Raw genomic sequence first — 17438 nt, 5'->3', positions numbered from 1 at the left:
ACTTACTTCAAATAGAGTAATTATCCATAGTTTAGAATTATGATGTACCTATAACTACACAATGATTAAAAATTCTTTTCATTTTAGTTTGCGCCGGCGCATCCACCAAATTTTGTTGAACGATTTCAACTCTATTAATTTCTCATTAAGTTGCTGTTATTATAAACTAAACCTTGAAGGTCATCAGTTTCCCAGTGTCCACCTTAGATTTGTGCTTAGTTCAGTCACAATAATTGTCATGAAGTTATACATGCTGTAGTAGTGCATCATTAAACATAAACACGTGGATGACAGTTTACAAGTGTTTATATTACAATGACTAAATCTTATCTGTCAGGTACTCGAATTCCATAATCTGTGCTAAACCAATTTTTACTTAGTAGCAGTAGCAAACTAAACGAATCTTGACAAATCAACAATGCCGTTTAAACTAATCGAAGCCGAAAAACTCTACGCCAGAGATCCCAATCTTAAGAAACAAGATATTCAAATTCTTCAAGAATGGTTGAAGAAACAGCCGCATTTACCGCAATTAGAGGGTAAGTATGTTACACTTTTTTACGATTTTCATTAATTTATTCTAGAATCCCAAATAATTCTAATGCTTCATAGTTGCTATTATCAAATTGAAGCAACAAAAACAACAATTGACAATTACTTCACTGTACGAAGTCTTTGTCCTGAAATCTTTGCAGCTCTGACTCCAGAAGCTCTCAAAATCAATTTACCCGTGGCGTAAGTGGTCAAATTGGGAACAATATATAGTAAATCCAGTTGACATATACCTAGTAAATTTTATGGCCTCATTATGAGAGGCAGTACTAATCCTTCCGATTGGAGACCATAAATGAGCACGAAATGAGTGCGGGCCTATTCAACCATCGGTCAACTCTCTAGCTAGAACTTTGTCGGCTGCAGTTTACAACACCCAGTTTTATTTCTATGGGTGGTTTGACTTAAGCCATAAAATATTTACTAGGTATATGTCAACTGAGGTTACTATAAAACTTACTTCTAATTTGCAGTTGTATCACTGTTTTGCCTAAGAGAACTCCAGAGGGTTATGCAGTTTTGTTACTTAAATTGTTAGAGACGAAAACAGAAAATTTCAATTGTGTCAGTCTTATTAACTGTATTAACATGGTTGCCATGTTGTGTTTGCACCAAAAGGGATTTGACAATGGAGTTATTGGAATATTTGATGCCAAAGGATTTGGTTTAGGACATCTGACCAAATTAAATTTAAACGCAATAAAATACGGATTGTATTTGGTGCAGGTAAACGCATCAGTTGTAGTTCTCAAATCCTTCTACTTCTAGTTTTAGGAAGGAACACCTGTAAGAATCAAAGGTATCCACGTAATAAATGCTCATGCTATTGTTAACAAAGTTATAACTCTAATAAAACCGTTCTTACAAGCTAAGTTACACGACATGGTAAGAAAAAAATTAAGTTGGAAATTTCTTCATTGACAATTTATAGATAAAACTTCACTCATCCGACTCTAATGATTTGTTCAAAAGTGTGCCAAAAGACTGTCTTCCAAACGATCTCGGAGGCTCCTTGCCATCAAGCCAAGAGTTAAACGGTTTGTAGAACTTTTGTTCCGACTGTTAAAATTTTAAAATTTTTAGAGCAAAATCTGACCAATGTATTGGATAACTATGAATTTTTTACATGGCACGATAATCAAAAAGTTGATGAAACTAAGAGAGTCGGAAAATCGAAACTTGTGAATGACGTATTTGGTGTTGAGGGCACGTTCAAGAAGCTTGAAATTGATTAATAGAGTCGTTAAAATAAATATTTTCCTTAAAAACATTGTTAAACTTATCTAATAAATGATAAGCACGTTTTTATTTTTATAGTACATACTTTAATAACCTAATAGTTTTGAACAAAATGTATAAATAAATATAGGTGGAATAATAAAATTGAAGGTTATATGTACATAGTTAAGTTCTGCACGGGTTTGCGTTTCCTGCAATTAATAAATTACCTTTGTACCGAAATTACTACTTGAATGTTGATTAAAGAGTTTCATGCTGTAATGTAAGGTGTACCTATGTTATGAATGAAAATGTAAAAATGTGTGTGAAAAAAATGTCGTTAATTTAAGGCTTCCGGCCAAATCTCGCCGCTAATTTTTTTATAATTTTTTTATCATGCAGACATTTATTTATTAAATTCCCCCCTTTTTAAACGCCGCTACACTACGTTTTATTTCTTATAATTTTCGGGAATTTCTCAAATTTTTTAGAACTTTTAAAATGCGTTCCCTGAATCTTGTCTTTTGGCCTTATAAATTATTTTGATTCCTTGATTACAGATCTGCATCTCAAAAAAATGTAGTATTTGCGATTTGGAAAGGACATTAAATTTAGTTCTTCAATATTTAATTTTACTAGTTATTTTTACACAAAATTGATCCAAGATCGACGTTTTTCCTTCATTTTTTTTATCTAATCGCTCAGATCGCAATAAAAATTTCACATTACATAACCAATTACTCATAATCAGAGTTCACCTGTTTTTACACAAAAACATAATCACCATTTAATTTCTTTAGCGTCTAATAAATAAACTGACTCTTTGTAAAGCATGAGTTAATTAGCTTAGAAATTTATCCAATAAACAACAATGTTGAACATGTAACCAATTAATGGAATGGAGTCGGTTGTTTCGGTGTTTTTTGTAATAAAAACTCCTTTGATAAAGACAATGCAAGCCAATAAAAGAATTCTTTTTGGGGTTTAAGGCAGATTTCAATTACGTTCTCCATTTTGCAACGAAGAAAGGGTGGATCTGTAAGAAAACTTCTAAAACTCGTTTCTTTTGTTGCAAAAGTTTGTAACTGGGCACGATTAATAAACATGTCAAAGTTATTAACACTGTCAAATTTTGTTACTGAGCATTAAAACTACTAATTTTTTTTTATAATTTATTAATTTAATTATCATTTTATGTCAAAGTTATTAACGCTATTAAATTTTGTTACTGAACATTAAAACTACATTTTTTTATAATTTAATTTCGAATTTTTTTAATTCGCCAAATAATTCGCTAGTGATAATGAGCCTGACCGAATTCAAACTGCAACCCAAAATACGTTTTCATAACTTTCGTTTAAATATGAATTATTTAAATCAGTAAATTTTTTATGATGTCTTAAGTGCGTAATTATCATTAGTACTTACTGAGTTATGTACTTTTATAAGTTTAGATTATTATAGATATTTACATAATAATTATAAATTTTTACTTTCTGATTTTACTAATTCACAAAGTATGTGTTTAACAAAATAGCGCATACAATTAATTTAGCTAAACAATATAAAATGCAACAGGTTTGTGGAACTCCATTCTTTTCATCTTGTAGTAGGCTGTTATCATTATTACTTTTTGGCAAATGTCACTGGAAATTACCATTGTTCATTATCTATGATTTTTACCATTACCGGCTTGTAACAAGAAACAATCTCAAGAGGGAAATCGTTTAACTTTTATTTAAAGAGAACCTCAAAGAATTATCGAAGAAGTTTATAGATAAGATTGGCAAATTGTGCAAGAAGCAAAATGAGTGGATGTAAACAAACAATTGTTCAAATAGTACAACTGCTAAATGTTGTAGACACACCAATAATGGAAAGAAACGTCCGAGAAAATTTGATGAATAAAGATTTTCAAGATACCACAGAAACGTTTCGGACATGCTATCGATACATCGAACAACTCAAAGAGAATTTGTCAACAATATCTGATAGTGTCCACTCTTTACACGATGAAGAAAATCAAAAACGGTTTAAAAAAGTCAAGACTACCTTTCTTGATACTTTAAAAATTTTAGAAATTATTGGCTTGAATGTGAAGGATAATTACTTAAAGGATAATAAGGAAATATGGGAAAAAAATGATGTGGAGTGTGAAACATCACTAGCATCTTTGGTAGAACCTCGGGTAGAACATCAAGGAAAAAGCGATAAAGAAATAAATCTACAATCGATAAAACAAGAAACGACAAAACTAGAAGATAAAATTGAAACTGAACTTCATAGCCTTGAACATCTTATTAAACAACAACGGGAGTACAACCGACAGCTTTTAGAGTTTATTAAGAAGGACACTGGGATGAGCAATAAGTAAACACAAATCATAATTTAAAAAAATGTGTTGTTAACAGGTAATATTATTTTAGGATGCTCCAGGTGGAAGAAAGTTTGTTACAGATATCTGAAGAACTCAAAGATGCTTTGAATCAAAAAGAAGAACCTGCAAACAAGAAAGTAGTAAAAGTTCAAAACTCAAGCAATGAAGCTGACAAAAAGAAAAAACCAAGTGTGCAATATCCTGTGAATAAAATTAAACCTACTCGCAGTGTGTTAACAGAAAACGAAGGACAAGTTTCTGCATGCACAAGTCAAACAAATCAAATTAGCAAAGTATTTTGTTTGAACATCATAAAACTACAAATTTCTTGCTGATCACTGTTTTAGGAAATCGAACAGATTACGAAGCTGCAAATATCTCTTGAAAAAAAACTCATTCTTTTCCAAAAAAACATCAACAATGCAGAAAAAAACTCATTTGAAACCAATTTTACTACAATCGTAAAAGATCATAATGATCTGTTTTCCAATTCAGAGAAGCTATTAAATATGATATCAGAAAGTGACATTAAAATCAAGAATATGCAAGACACTCCTCATAAAGAAGTCAATAAATTAACAGAAAAAATTAAGAAAATGCAAACAGAAACTCACAAAAACCTAGAGCTGAGAAATGAAATCGGCGAACTTAAAATGCGCAATGAATATTTAGGACAAAATATTGAACATTATGAAAAGATTATAAAACTTATGACTGCACATAAGAAAAAAATGCGAAATATTCGGGCCGAAAATGAAAAAGTCCTGAAAATGTTGTCTAATAATGATCAAAATGTGGACGACGTTGGAAAGAAAATTCTTAAGTTTTCGCCACAAATGTTGCTACCGATTTATCAAATACAAAACAATGAAAAAAGTAGAAAACAAAAAAAACTGACATTTAGAAGGGACTACTGCGAATCACTTCAAAAAGAAGTTACAAAAAAATAAGTCAAAGAATAGAGAAAAATGGTGAGTTATTCAGAATAAAATCCATATTTTCCAAAGTATATTTCCAGGTAGCTGTAGTAATGTCCATTATAATAGAAAAAAGGAGCTTACTGGTTGAAGATTACTGAAACATTCACAAGTTGTGTTGGCAAAAAAACCTTTATTTACATTTCTTTAAAAAAATGACAATTTAAATCTCCCCACATGCTGCAATTGTAACTTTTTCGCTAGGGGTGCCACTTTTGCTCCCACATCTTTCCATCCTTCTGACAACATCCATGCCACTTATAACATGTCCAAAAACAACGTGTTTTCCGTCAAGCCAATCTGTTTTAGCTGTGCAAATAAAAAATTGGGAGCCATTGGTATTTGGTCCTGAATTAGCCATAGATAAAGTACCAGGACCAACATGTTTTAGTTTAAAGTTTTCATCAACAAATTTTCTCCCATATATTGACTTTCCTCCTGTACCATTGTGATTGGTGAAGTCGCCCCCTTGACACATCTGAAAAAAGTAATCGTTACTTTAATACATAATAAAAACAAAGAAAAATACAAAATCTGGTATAATTCTATGAAAGGTTGACCCTTGGAAACCATAGCCTTTTTCATGGGTGCATAAACAACGGAAATTCTCAGCTGTTCTAGGCACAACATCCGCCCTAAGCATCATTGTAATCCTTCCAACTTCAGTTTTGCCAATTTTAATATCAAAATAAACCTGTGGGTTCTGGGCTTTCTTGTTCTCGCCTTTTTCTCCACCCTGCAAAAAGTAGTAAGTATCTAAAGGCTCTCATTATCATTCCTACTGCTTCTGAAGCATCCTTGTCTTCTTCTATAAGATCATTGACAGTTTTTCCTATTGTTTCCCCAGCATGTTGTTGTAGCCACGTGTCTTCAGACCACACCGGTCGAGTTGACCCCTCTTTAATCCTTTGTGGTTTAGCTAAATTAACTCGAATTGTCCTTCCAAAGAGCTCAGAGTCATTCTGGATAAAAATAAACTTAATACTGACTTTGACAAGAATACAAAATTACCATATTGTCAATAGCGGCGGCAGCATCTTCAGCACTCTCAAATTCAATGAAAGCAAACCCCCGGTGCTTCTCTGTTTCATAGTCTAATGGAATTTGAATATCGACAATGTCGCCGAATGGAATAAAAGCGGCGTTGAGGACTTTCTCGTCGACTTCTTCGGCTAGTCCCCCAACGTAGATCGTTCGTTTTGAACCGGTACTCATTGTACATTCATTAATTGTGTTTTAATTCAAATATTTTGAACATAAACATTGACATAACCTCATTCCACGAGACACGACGTTTGTGGAAAAATCGCCCAAGTTAGCGCATGTACCAACCTAAAAGAAAGTCGGAGTGGGGACCTTGTCAAGGACTTTGCTGAAAAATAATTTAACAGGTGAAAAATACATTTGAACAATGATTGTGTGACATCGCTTGAATTAAAAGATTTGCAGTAAAATTAATTTTGTTTTTTAAAAAGTGGATATTAAGTTAATCTACTCAATATTGTTGTGAAGTTTGCCACAATGAGTTTAGAGTGGTCTAGGGAATTTCTCTGATTTTTGGTGTTGTCACCTGACCTGTCAAATGCACTTGACAGGGGCAACGAACGACAACTTCCCCCGTTTGTCTCAGCCATGTTGGCCTGTATGAGTAGAAATTTTAAGTTTTGCGCGAGGTCTTGAGGCTGGAAGTTTGTAATAAAACATTATGCCCAAGTGTGATGTTAAGACGAGGTATATACCAGCGACATTTGCTTGGACTTTACTGTTAGTAGCAACAACACTGTTCTTCTACTATCCGTGAGTTATTCCCGTCCAGTGTTTATGTTACCAAATTTAGCGAAACTATTAATTTGCTAGCGCCCGGTATTATCTGTCGGATTACCCATGGGTCCCAGCGTACCAAGGAGTCATCACGTTCTTCGTTTTAGCCAATTTCACTCTGGCAACCTTTATGGATCCTGGAGTCATACCAAAGGGTGATTAAAATAGGATAATGTAACTTTAAATGTCACAATGTCTTTGTAGCTCCTCCAGACGAAGACCGAGAAGATGATTTTAGAGCCCCTTTATATAAAAATGTCGAAATTAATGGGATCACTGTACGAATGAAATGGTGTGTCACATGCAAATTTTACAGACCACCAAGATGTTCACATTGTAGTGTTTGTAATCATTGTATTGAGGTGAGTTTTGTTGTTTGAGTATAGAATTTTATTTGAAGGATTGCAGACATTTGATCACCACTGTCCCTGGGTCAACAATTGTATAGGAAGAAGAAATTATAGATTTTTCTTTTTCTTTCTCATATCACTTAGCATACATATGATTAGCATATTTACATTAAGCCTAATTTATATTCTCAAGTATGGTGATACATTCTCCAATGCTGAACCAATCATAGCGTATCCTTTTATACAATTTTAACTATAAGATTATTGTCACCACACCTTGACTCTTTTCAGTATTGTGTTAATGGGTTTGGTAGCGTTATTAGCGATACCAATCTTTGGCTTAACAGGGTTTCATATGGTGTTGGTTTCAAGAGGTAGAACAACCAATGAACAAGTTACAGGGAAGTTTAAAGGCGGCTACAACCCATTTTCAAGAGGCTGTTGGGACAATTGTTGCTACACCCAATTCGGCCCACAATTCCCAAGGTGATTCGCAATTGAAAATTTTCCATTTTTCTTTGTTTGTAAATTATTATTCATTTGTGCACGCAAAAATACGTAATTGGGGTCATTTAAATAATGAATCTACTTTTGTTTTGCGTCAACAGCTTGATAAAACCACACAAGTATAACGTGAAGAGGAAACATTGCCCCCATGGACCCATCGCGACCATCACGAACGACAGCCAGGTGAAGACCTACATGGACAACAGTAATGGAGTGCGCAGCCTCAATTCCAATGCTTATAATAAGGTATCCGCAAACAAAGGGCTTCCGTTAATTATTTCGTTAATTATTAATTTCCGCGTTATTGTTTTTTTTATGTTTTTCAGTTATCACCGGGCCGCGACGGCTGCGAACTTGACATGGAACCCTCAGCGTCCCAATCCCAAGACTGCGAACCTACCCCACCCCTTCAAAGGCACGGTTCAAAAAGCAACTTTTTTCTACCGCCAATGGAAAGCGAGTCTCCCCGACATCCTCGAGGTGTTCACTACCCACGAAGCAGCCCTCATCCTAGGCCGAGAGGCTTAGATCCGAACAGGAGCGGTACACCAGAAAGCTTGGGACCTCAGAGACCGTCACCGACGATGCAGCAGAGGATTAAAGCTCTCGGTGTGCCAACCCCATTAGCAATGTCTAGTCCTGTTAGGAGGTGAGGTGGAAAGATTTTTATTGTGTGATATTTATGGTGATGTCCTTGGTCATAAAAAGAATAAACACATTCTTTATATTTTATTCAGATCATGGAATGGTCTATGATTTCTGTTCCGCTCCTTGTCCAACGCAGCGTGATTTAAGTATTGTTTATGATTGTAAAAATAGAAATCATACAAAACGGAGAAATTTAGACCAAGATATTTTTCATGTGCGGCTTTAAAGAGCTAAAGTCAAACAGTTCTCATATTCAATGACAGACTTGTTTAACCCTTCCAAATTTGCACACTTTGACTAATTTTAATACCACAACTGTTTCAATTGTTTCTGTCCAGAATACCAATGAACGTGCTGAGTGAGGTACCTTCAAGTCTATGACATACGTTGGTATAACGTAATATAAACGTAGCATTCTGGTAAATACGTAAATTTTTAATCATAAATTCCCGTCTAATGAAATCATCCTGAATTATCTAACGAGGAAAACAATACAACACGTACAGGATTCATTATTTTCCATTATTTATTTTGTTTATGTATTCAAAAATGAGCTCATATGAATTTTAAATTAAGTTTACTTACGTTGAGACAATCACACTAGAAATGGTAGCACGTTATTAATCAACTCCATCTTTTAATATTACCTGTAATAAAAATATTACCGGTTTCTACTATTTGATTTGTTATCGGGTCCTTATCTAAAATACACAATACGAACCGTATTTTTTCTTATATTTCTTTGATGTTTAACAAGAAACGTGTAACTATACTTCATCATGCTGCGTTTTGTAGGATTCATCATTCAAAGCGGAAAAAGCACACCCAGAATGAGTGATGATAAACACAACAGATAACAAATAAACATGGAAATGTAGTTATGTATGTACCCGGTAATTTTTTGCGATGGCAGTAGTATCGTTCTACAAACTATGACTAACAGGAAAGAAATAAAATTACTGTCAATTTTATGTAGCATTGTTAGTATTATTATCACTATTAAAAAATGCAATTGGAATCATTTTTCTTAAAGCGATCATGTTTTAACTTTTTCTTTAACTAGAGCGAAATTGCAGGCATGGTAACAGTCAAGAACAAATAATCATCAGACATAAATAACACTTGGTATTGATAGATATGCATTGTCGATTCTGGAATTGTCCATTGGGTAAAGTATTGACTGAATTGTTTGCCAATGTTATGGACAGCTTTCAATATTCACAAGTTTGGGTGTGTTTTTTACGATTTGATTGTGCACAACTCACTTTTGTTTCGCGAAATCAATGTTTTCAGTTTACGAGGTCGTTAAATAGTGACTGCTAATTGAATTTTATTTGATGGCCAGTTGGGAAGTTGTCCGAGAGATAGGAAATGCATGGACACTTTTACGTTTCCCTTTCCATTGTTATTACTAAATTACATGATACCACAATTACAAATGTATGGATCAACGTGAAGCTATTTGGTGGTAATAAGATTTTAGTTTTATATACTTTTTGTTTCAAAGACGGTTTGTGGCGTCACTATTTAGCCTCTCATGCTCATCCTCATTTCCACAGCCGTTCCATTACTTTCATTTTTTAGGTGGACATGACGGGAGCTTAAGCTTTGTAACTGTGTACCGCTAGTTTTTGTAGCTTGCTTGCTCTTCGCAGATCGAACCCGAGTACTCCGACTCAGCCTCGCCGACCCGACTTCATCGGAGTTTCAGCTAACCATCAAACTGGTCAATACTACGACTTCCAAGCGCACCAGAACTCAGGGCCGCGACCCAACATGTCCCAAGGTTACGGTAGCCCCCAGCGCCGCTTCATGTCAGAAGGCGAACTAGTCAGACAAGAGGGAGCCCAACTGTCTTATCCTCGCTCGAACAACACGGTGGACAACATCCGCGAGTTGGCCAATTCACCACAAAGAGGTGTTTACATGTGGAAAGACACGTCGCCAGGATATCCACCTCCTGCACAACATCCTGATTTTTATAGATCGAATCCGACTAGTCCCACTCAACAGGCGTACACTGCTCCTAGACCCTATCATCCAGCTATGAGGGGCGGCGTTCCTGTGTACCCACCACAGAGCCCGCAGGTAAGAGGCGGCGAAAGTAAAGTGTGGTTTGTAGAGGCATAAACGATGAGAAAGTAAAATATGGTGCTTTCTTGACGTTTCGTCTTGTAAGTGTTTGATGTAAGGGCGCGTGGGCCATAACCAGACGCTTGTTTCTTGTTTCTCACGCAGGAGTATCCTTGCCCCCAGGTGCATCGAAAAGGACCCCTCGGTGCCGGAACACCCACTGTTACCGACAATCGACGTCGACCGATGTCGTTTGTTCGAGCTCTGGAGATGTCCGACTCGGTAGAACTAACCGCCCCTAATTCCCAATGTGCTGCCCATATGCCCGCACGCCCTGCCACCCCCGACCGTACCAGTGTTTACGACATGAACTATGAAATATCTGTATAGGGCAGGTGTTGGCACTCTCGCCCCGCCGAATGAGTGCATTTAGTTTCTCTGCATCAGAGACCCTCATTATAAAGTAAACATTCCGTTTACTCTTCATCCCACTGTGTCACGGACCTAAGACCAACTGTAGTGTGTGTAATATAATCTATATGTTATTTGTTGTTTATCTACAATGTTTAAAGAAATTTCGACCTTTTGTTTTGGAGATTTTTATCCCGTGTGTACTATGGAAATGTGGCTTGTGTTGTTGTTTTACTGTTGACTTACCAATTTGTTCTTATTTTTTTATTGTTTTTAGTGATTTCATAACGAATCTAACCAGACTGTAATTGTACTAACCATCAGAAGCAGCAGCTCAGGCATCTTTTTTTATAAGATGAGTTGTTGAGTGTATTATTGATAACTTTATGGTGTAAATATATTTAAGTTTTAGTAAAACAACGAATTTTTTACTCCAAGCTCACCTCTCTTTCAAATACACAAAAAACAAAGTTAACAAGAAAATTTTGAAAGTAATGGATCACATAAAAACTGAATTAACGTCAATTTCTCAAGATGAATGCAGCCATTTGCATTTTTTTACGAAAGTACTCTTAAATAAATAACATTAATATGTCTACAATTTCCAGTGCTTCAAACTTTTTTCTGTCGTCGCGAGCATTGACTTCTTTCTCCCTCTCGTTTATGAGATTAAACTAAACAAGTACTGTTAAATAATACTTCCATATAAAAGACATTACGTTAATTTATTACAATAATTACAAGATACGGTACAAAGAAAAATAAATTAAATTAAAAAAACTGGTTACAGTCGTCTTAAACTATTTTTGTATCCTCTACATCTCCGGACAAGCTCAAATTTTCTGTATCTCATACAATGCCACTGAGGAATCTGCGCCATAATTTCTAAAGCCTATTTCAATAAAAAACATAAATTCGAGAAAAATAAAAAAAAGAACGAACCGTCTCGGGGTTGCCCACAGGAACCGTAAAACTTTTATGGATACAACAAAGCACAACGATAAAGAAAAAACACAACTTGAGCAGCTTCATTGCTAGTGCATTCAAAGTGCAAGTGATGACTGGATGCACCGAGCCCCCTTATTTATTTATATTATGCAAAATAGATCAACCTACTTTTCAATCGCTCCGTGTCAATTATTTATTTCAGAAATTACTCAGTAACCTACTTTACTTATTAAAGATATTGGTAATAACCCAGAATGGGGTAATTTTCCCGACTCAAGAAAGTGTCGGCGCTACCACTGAATCAACACATTCATTTAATTCAATCATCACATTTCCGTCTGTACAAATGTATAATTCGTGCAAGAACCACGTGATATATTGGTGCAATGATGGTTGACGATGGACATTCGTGTAATTTTGAAACCATGATGGGTTTGATGTGGTAATTCGTTTTGAATGTAGCGCGAAACACGCAACCAATCAAACGTATTGTATTTCAGGATGCCACCGCTGGTTGGTGGATATTTTTTGACAGTGACCTTTTTGACAGAGGTTTGGTGACGTTTTCGAAAAGCAACATGGCGTTTTTCTTACTGATAGACGCAAAGGCTTCGAAGGTTTATTTTCACGTTTAATTCCTCCACAAAAAATGAGGATATAAAGTCAGAAGAGTGTGGATCACGTGATTGAGATTTTTCCGTTGAATTTGTGTTGATTGTAGCAGATTTGTACGGAAATTCCTTCAAGGAATCACTATCAGAGGTACTTGAATTGTTTTGTAAATACCGACTCGGTATTGTTTACATGTTTAACCTCACGTGAAGAAATAATTGCGACAATTGGGTGTGTTCTAGACTGCGAAATGGAAGAGCCAACGATAGAATCATCGGACGCCAACAACGTGGAGATCACTTTGGAGTTGGGGCCCAAAGACGCGAACGATGTTGTAACAAGTGCGTGTGAACTAAATAGTGAGAAGGCAGTGAGCCATGATAGGGAATTATCTTGGGAGAAAATCGCAGCTGAGATTGCCGCTGAAGAGGGCGATAATCAAACTCCAATGGACCAAGAAGTCAAAGACTCGCTAGCTGAGTCTGATTTGACTATTTCTAAAGTTCCGAAAGACGCAGAGAAAAGTACCGTTGAAGAAACTGTGATAAATACTGTTACTGTAGAGAAGATTGTGACTGAGGAAAAGCCAACTACAGAGCCAGACACAAGTGAAGTTATTGCAGATTCTACAGCCCATATCGTGGACGAGCTGTCAACTTCAGCTATTGAACCAGACTCGCAAACTGAACCTGAACTTGAAACGTCCTTAGAGGAACAAGTTCCACCAATAGTAGAAGAAGCATTACAGTCCTCTGACACTATAGAAATGACAGTTGAGGCTGTAGATACGCCAGTTGAAGCTCAGGTAGAACAGGAGCAGCTTCAAAAATCTAATAAAGCAACAGTTGAAATAACGGAAGTTAAACCAGAGGAGGCCTCACATTTGGAAACTGAGAGTATTGAATACAGCGTAGTAGAAGCTGAAGAAGTAGAAACTCATGAAATTATCGAAGAACATATAGCACAGAGCACCTCAAGATCAAAAAACGTTACTGAAACAGTCGTTATAATCAACCCTGACGAATCACAGACGGAAATCACCATTGAGCACATAGACGATGATGAAAGAAGCGAAGAACACTCAGAATCATATGCTGATTCAGTATATCTTGAGGCCGATGTGGACGATCCGACTCCAGAGACTCCGGAAAAACCTAAACCTAAAAAACAAAGGGGGCGTAAACCTATTTCTGATATCCCTCTTCACGTTTTGGGGCGCGATATCACCAAACCCACAGAAGGTGTATCTAACGGTGGTCGCACTATGCCCAAACCCCGCTTAGGAGTTAAAGTTCCGTACAGGAACTTAACAAGCCAAATTGTTTCTAAACAGGAAATTGAAAAGGAAATAATGGAACGTTTCAAATTGAAACAAGAGCAAAACGTTACAAATAGCGGCGATATTTTATTCGCTCGGAAATTAACGCAACGCTTGGCCAAAAAACTCATTCCCTCTGAAAAAGACAAAGATAAATCAAACCCAGATAAGTCGCAAGAAACTAACGAAGAATCGACCAGTTCAGGGGACGATAAAACAGAAATAAGAAATAACTCTGATCTGCTCGCAATCTTAGAAGGCGATGGCGACGAAATCGAATTGGCAAAGGAAAAACCAAAGGAAGTCGTGAAAGAAGTAAAGAAAACAGAGAGGGAAATCGCGTTAGAGCAGCTAAAAGAACTTCCGGGGAAACCTAAGACTGGTAGAGAAGAAAGGAAGGTCGTAAGTCCCCAGAAGGAAGCTCCAAAAGTCAAAACTTCACCTTCGACACCACAGAAATCTAATGAAAAGAAACCAGTTGAAGTGGAACCACGACTCAAAACAGAAATGGTCGTTAAAACGTACACTAGAAAACGTAAATCTGTCGACCTCGAGCCTCCGACTCCACCTCCTAAGAAAAGTGCGGTGACGCCGAACACCAAAACTGAAGATAATCCTGGTACCGTGTACGTCACCAAAAGTTCCCGTGTCATCAAAAGAAAAGTAATCTGGGATCCTGACGAAGTCCCCTCAAAAAATCCGCTCAAATCTCCCAAACTCGAACCTATCAAAACAGAGAAGAAGGAACCGGAGAAGATTCAAGAGAAGAAATCTCCAAGTCCCGTTAAGAAAGTCATCGCCAAGAGTTCTCCGTTAAAGAAACTCAAACAACGTTTGACCGAGGTCGATAGACTTCTCATGGACGAAGGCGCAGTGAATATGCTCTACGACGTCAAAACCAACGAAGAAACAAGTCCGAGGAAAAAGAATAACAAATCAGTAATCAGCTTAGATAAAGCCCACAAAGAGCTAATGAGTAAGGCTAATGTTATAAAGAACGATCTGCAACAAAATACTAATACGGCTCAGAAATCATTACGCAAAAAAGAGATCGTATCACCAACTGGTAAGAAAGAAGTAAAAAAAGAAGTTACCCCAAGTGCTATTACACGAAAAAAATCAAAAGATTCAGCTAGGAGCTCACCGCCAGCTTCGCCTCCTTACAACGCTGCGGAAGCGTCTCGAATTATCAGAAGACACTCGAGCAGTTCTTTCTCCAGCAATGACGAATTTGATGAAGAAAGCGGAGAAGAGAAATCATCTAAAAAGAAAGCCGCGAGCGAATCACCGAAAAAGAAAATGAAAAAAGCGGAAAAACCGGCTAAAGAAGTCGCTAAAAACAACAATAATACAGTCGCAGAAGCCAAGGCGAATCATGTTGATAAATCTAAAATAAGTCAATATAAGTCGTTTACAGCGACCAAGAGGAATAAATTAGTTGCCATTAAGCTGCAGAGCGAAGATGGTAAATGCTATTTGTCTGAGCAGGTATTTATTAGAGTGTAGCAGGGAGATGTAAAATTAGTATTTGAATTTTTAGGTCTTAAAAGAGCTAACTTCGTGTCTTAACTTGTTTGGCAATGACGATGATTGTCACGTGGTATCAATCACTTCCGATAACAACGAATCGTTCTGCGAAGGGTTGGATTACAGGTCTCTCGTTGTGAGCGAGGAGAGCGCAAGAAAGAAAAAAGCCAATGAGTTGGCGTCGTTAGTGAAGTATGAATATCTAAATTTCTAGTATTTTAAGCTGCGAAATTGTTTATACTTCAATGGTTGTGTTGTAATTGTGTGGGTAGTTGATCGCTGAATTAACAATTTGTCGTTCTTTTATATAAATTCCATTCAGGTCGCTGCTGCTGACTTTGAGTTTTTAATATTAGTTTTTGATCAAACATAGGTCACTGCACTCGCCTCGTTCTAGTTCGGATTATTTTTATCGCTTTGTGCAAATTTTACTTTTTATTTTAACGATAGCTGAATATACTTTCCATTTCCCGGTCTATTGGAAAATTATTCCTGGAATTACATGCATATTTCATTTTTACTACTCCCGTTTTTATAACCGAGTCAAACAATAATTATATCTCAAAATTACATAAATACTTTTTTCTTTTTGAGTATTAAACTGCGATCGTAACCACTGTTATTCTATCGTTTTCCTTACATAACACACTATTAGTAATGTTTTTAGAGAGTGGATTTTACATTTTGTTTTAGGGAGTTCCTAAGGTGCCTTTTAAACTTCCCTAAAGTCCTAGTGGCCGGAATCCAAGGCGAATGCGTGGGCTTAGGCGTCACAATGCTGCCTCTCTTTGACATGGTCGTCGCTAGCGACACCTCTACCTTTAGCGCCCCCTATTCAAGATTAGGCTGTATTCCCGAAGCTGGATTTTTACTTGCTGTGCCCCATCTCGGCAGCAATGGATTGGTAAATATTTCTGATCACAATTTATTTTGTAATAAAGGGTTGTTTAGGCAAGCGAGTTATTTTACACTGCCCAAACCGTCAAAGCCGATGACGCGTTCAGAAGAGGACTAGTGTCCCGGTTATGCTGGCCAGAAAAGTATGAACAAGAACTTAAAAGCATCTTGGCGCAGGTGTCGAATCAATCACGACAGGTTGGTTTAGTGTCTAAAGTTTTCGTTTGTTAAAATGTCCGTTTCAGAGTATGGTAGCCACAAAACAGCAGTTGCGTCAAAATATTTTGCAAGATACGGAGGAAGCGTTGAGTTCAGTTAGTAAAAATTTGGTCGAGTACTGGACTAGCTCAGAGTGTCAAAAGAATTTCGCCAAGTAGGTGTAGAATAACGGGAAGAAAAATGTTGAAATATCTATGGTACAAACTGTTTTATTTCATTTTAGAATAAGTGATGAAATTGATAAGTGTAAATTATTTACATTTCGGACTTTCTGTAATTTGGAAAATCATATTTTTTATATTTTCATAAATAGAGTAAGATTGTCATGTTTTTTAGAACACCTAATCTAGGATGTTATAATTCATTGTAGAGATGCGTTGTAAGATGCAAGCTGTTCACTCTAATGCACGTTTTAAAAATGTATTTATCATGTTTTCCAAAGATTGGTGCAATTTTATGGTCTTGGAGAATCTTTATATCTAATTTTCGAGTTTTAATGAGGTCTGTATCGGTTTTATCAAGTGTTGAAAATGATGCGTATTTTTAATAAAACATCTGAAGAATATTTTGGATTGTTGATTTCAATGACTTCCGATTTTGCTTTTTAATTTAGTTTTAATTTTCTGTTATAAAAGTAGTTCGTTTTAATTTTATCTTATGCAATATATTATGTGACAGAATATTTGCATTTTTTTTCTTCCTTCTTAGAATTAAGTTCAGTTCAATTCCACAAAAATGAGTTTTTAACCGTAAACAATAGATTTTTGCGCTGTTTTGCACATCAATTGTATCAATTTTGTCGACCGGTAGTTTGTTCATGTAACGGAAAACACGTGAACACATTTCACGTAAAGTCAATGTACGGTTACACATTTTTACAGAGGAAATTATTTCTTCACATGCAGAGCCCAAAAAAGACACCATTTTTTTGAAATTTGTTTTTTCATTACGAATAGTTGAATTAGAAAATATTTTATTCAATT

General features: G+C 36.1%; 5 protein-coding genes across 6 annotated transcripts; 3 read left to right on the top strand and 2 right to left on the bottom strand.

The window, feature by feature from the left end:
- The first annotated feature begins 227 nt into the window (after positions 1–227).
- Positions 228–1860, top strand: LOC148178610 (alpha-tocopherol transfer protein-like). Its single transcript, XM_088029791.1, has 7 exons — positions 228–337; positions 384–539; positions 585–735; positions 1026–1278; positions 1327–1437; positions 1484–1589; positions 1636–1860. The coding sequence occupies exons 2-7, from the start codon at positions 419–421 to the stop codon at positions 1785–1787; spliced, it is 894 nt and encodes a 297-aa protein (XP_087885917.1). The 5' UTR covers positions 228–337; positions 384–418; the 3' UTR covers positions 1788–1860.
- Positions 1861–5239: 3379 nt separating this feature from the next.
- cyp33 (peptidylprolyl isomerase cyclophilin-33) lies at positions 5240–6489 on the bottom strand. The gene is made up of 4 exons (XM_088050728.1): positions 6136–6489; positions 5907–6086; positions 5654–5860; positions 5240–5602 (listed from the first exon to the last, which is right to left on the bottom strand). The coding sequence occupies exons 1-4, from the start codon at positions 6337–6339 to the stop codon at positions 5288–5290; spliced, it is 906 nt and encodes a 301-aa protein (XP_087906854.1). The 5' UTR covers positions 6340–6489; the 3' UTR covers positions 5240–5287.
- A 207-nt stretch (positions 6490–6696) lies between these two features.
- Zdhhc8 (zinc finger DHHC-type containing 8) lies at positions 6697–11357 on the top strand. 2 transcript variants are annotated; one of them, XM_088050727.1, is made up of 9 exons: positions 6697–6921; positions 6982–7100; positions 7150–7307; positions 7354–7526; positions 7587–7781; positions 7904–8048; positions 8129–8451; positions 10106–10538; positions 10707–11357. In XM_088050727.1, the coding sequence occupies exons 1-9, from the start codon at positions 6830–6832 to the stop codon at positions 10911–10913; spliced, it is 1845 nt and encodes a 614-aa protein (XP_087906853.1). In that variant the 5' UTR covers positions 6697–6829; the 3' UTR covers positions 10914–11357. The 2 variants fall into 2 exon arrangements, with proteins under 2 accessions (XP_087906853.1, XP_087906852.1); XM_088050726.1 differs by having other exon boundaries at positions 6698–6921; positions 10689–11356.
- A 283-nt stretch (positions 11358–11640) lies between these two features.
- On the bottom strand, positions 11641–12309 carry LOC148178607 (uncharacterized). The gene is made up of 4 exons (XM_088029440.1): positions 12227–12309; positions 12132–12178; positions 11877–12013; positions 11641–11826 (listed from the first exon to the last, which is right to left on the bottom strand). The coding sequence occupies exons 1-4, from the start codon at positions 12307–12309 to the stop codon at positions 11719–11721; spliced, it is 375 nt and encodes a 124-aa protein (XP_087885566.1). The 3' UTR covers positions 11641–11718.
- Positions 12310–12430: 121 nt separating this feature from the next.
- LOC148178606 (uncharacterized) lies at positions 12431–17135 on the top strand. The gene is made up of 6 exons (XM_088029751.1): positions 12431–12644; positions 12737–15300; positions 15353–15531; positions 16033–16243; positions 16291–16434; positions 16482–17135. The coding sequence occupies exons 2-6, from the start codon at positions 12745–12747 to the stop codon at positions 16611–16613; spliced, it is 3222 nt and encodes a 1073-aa protein (XP_087885877.1). The 5' UTR covers positions 12431–12644; positions 12737–12744; the 3' UTR covers positions 16614–17135.
- The last annotated feature ends 303 nt before the right edge of the window (positions 17136–17438 follow it).

This window comes from Gnatocerus cornutus, chromosome 2 (assembly GCF_029298725.1).
Source record: "Gnatocerus cornutus isolate USDA-ARS CGAHR chromosome 2, icGnaCorn1.1, whole genome shotgun sequence".
Classification (NCBI taxonomy): domain Eukaryota; kingdom Metazoa; phylum Arthropoda; class Insecta; order Coleoptera; family Tenebrionidae; genus Gnatocerus; species Gnatocerus cornutus.
Note: the sequence above shows the minus strand (reverse complement) of the source record. Positions and strands in the feature narration are given on the sequence as shown.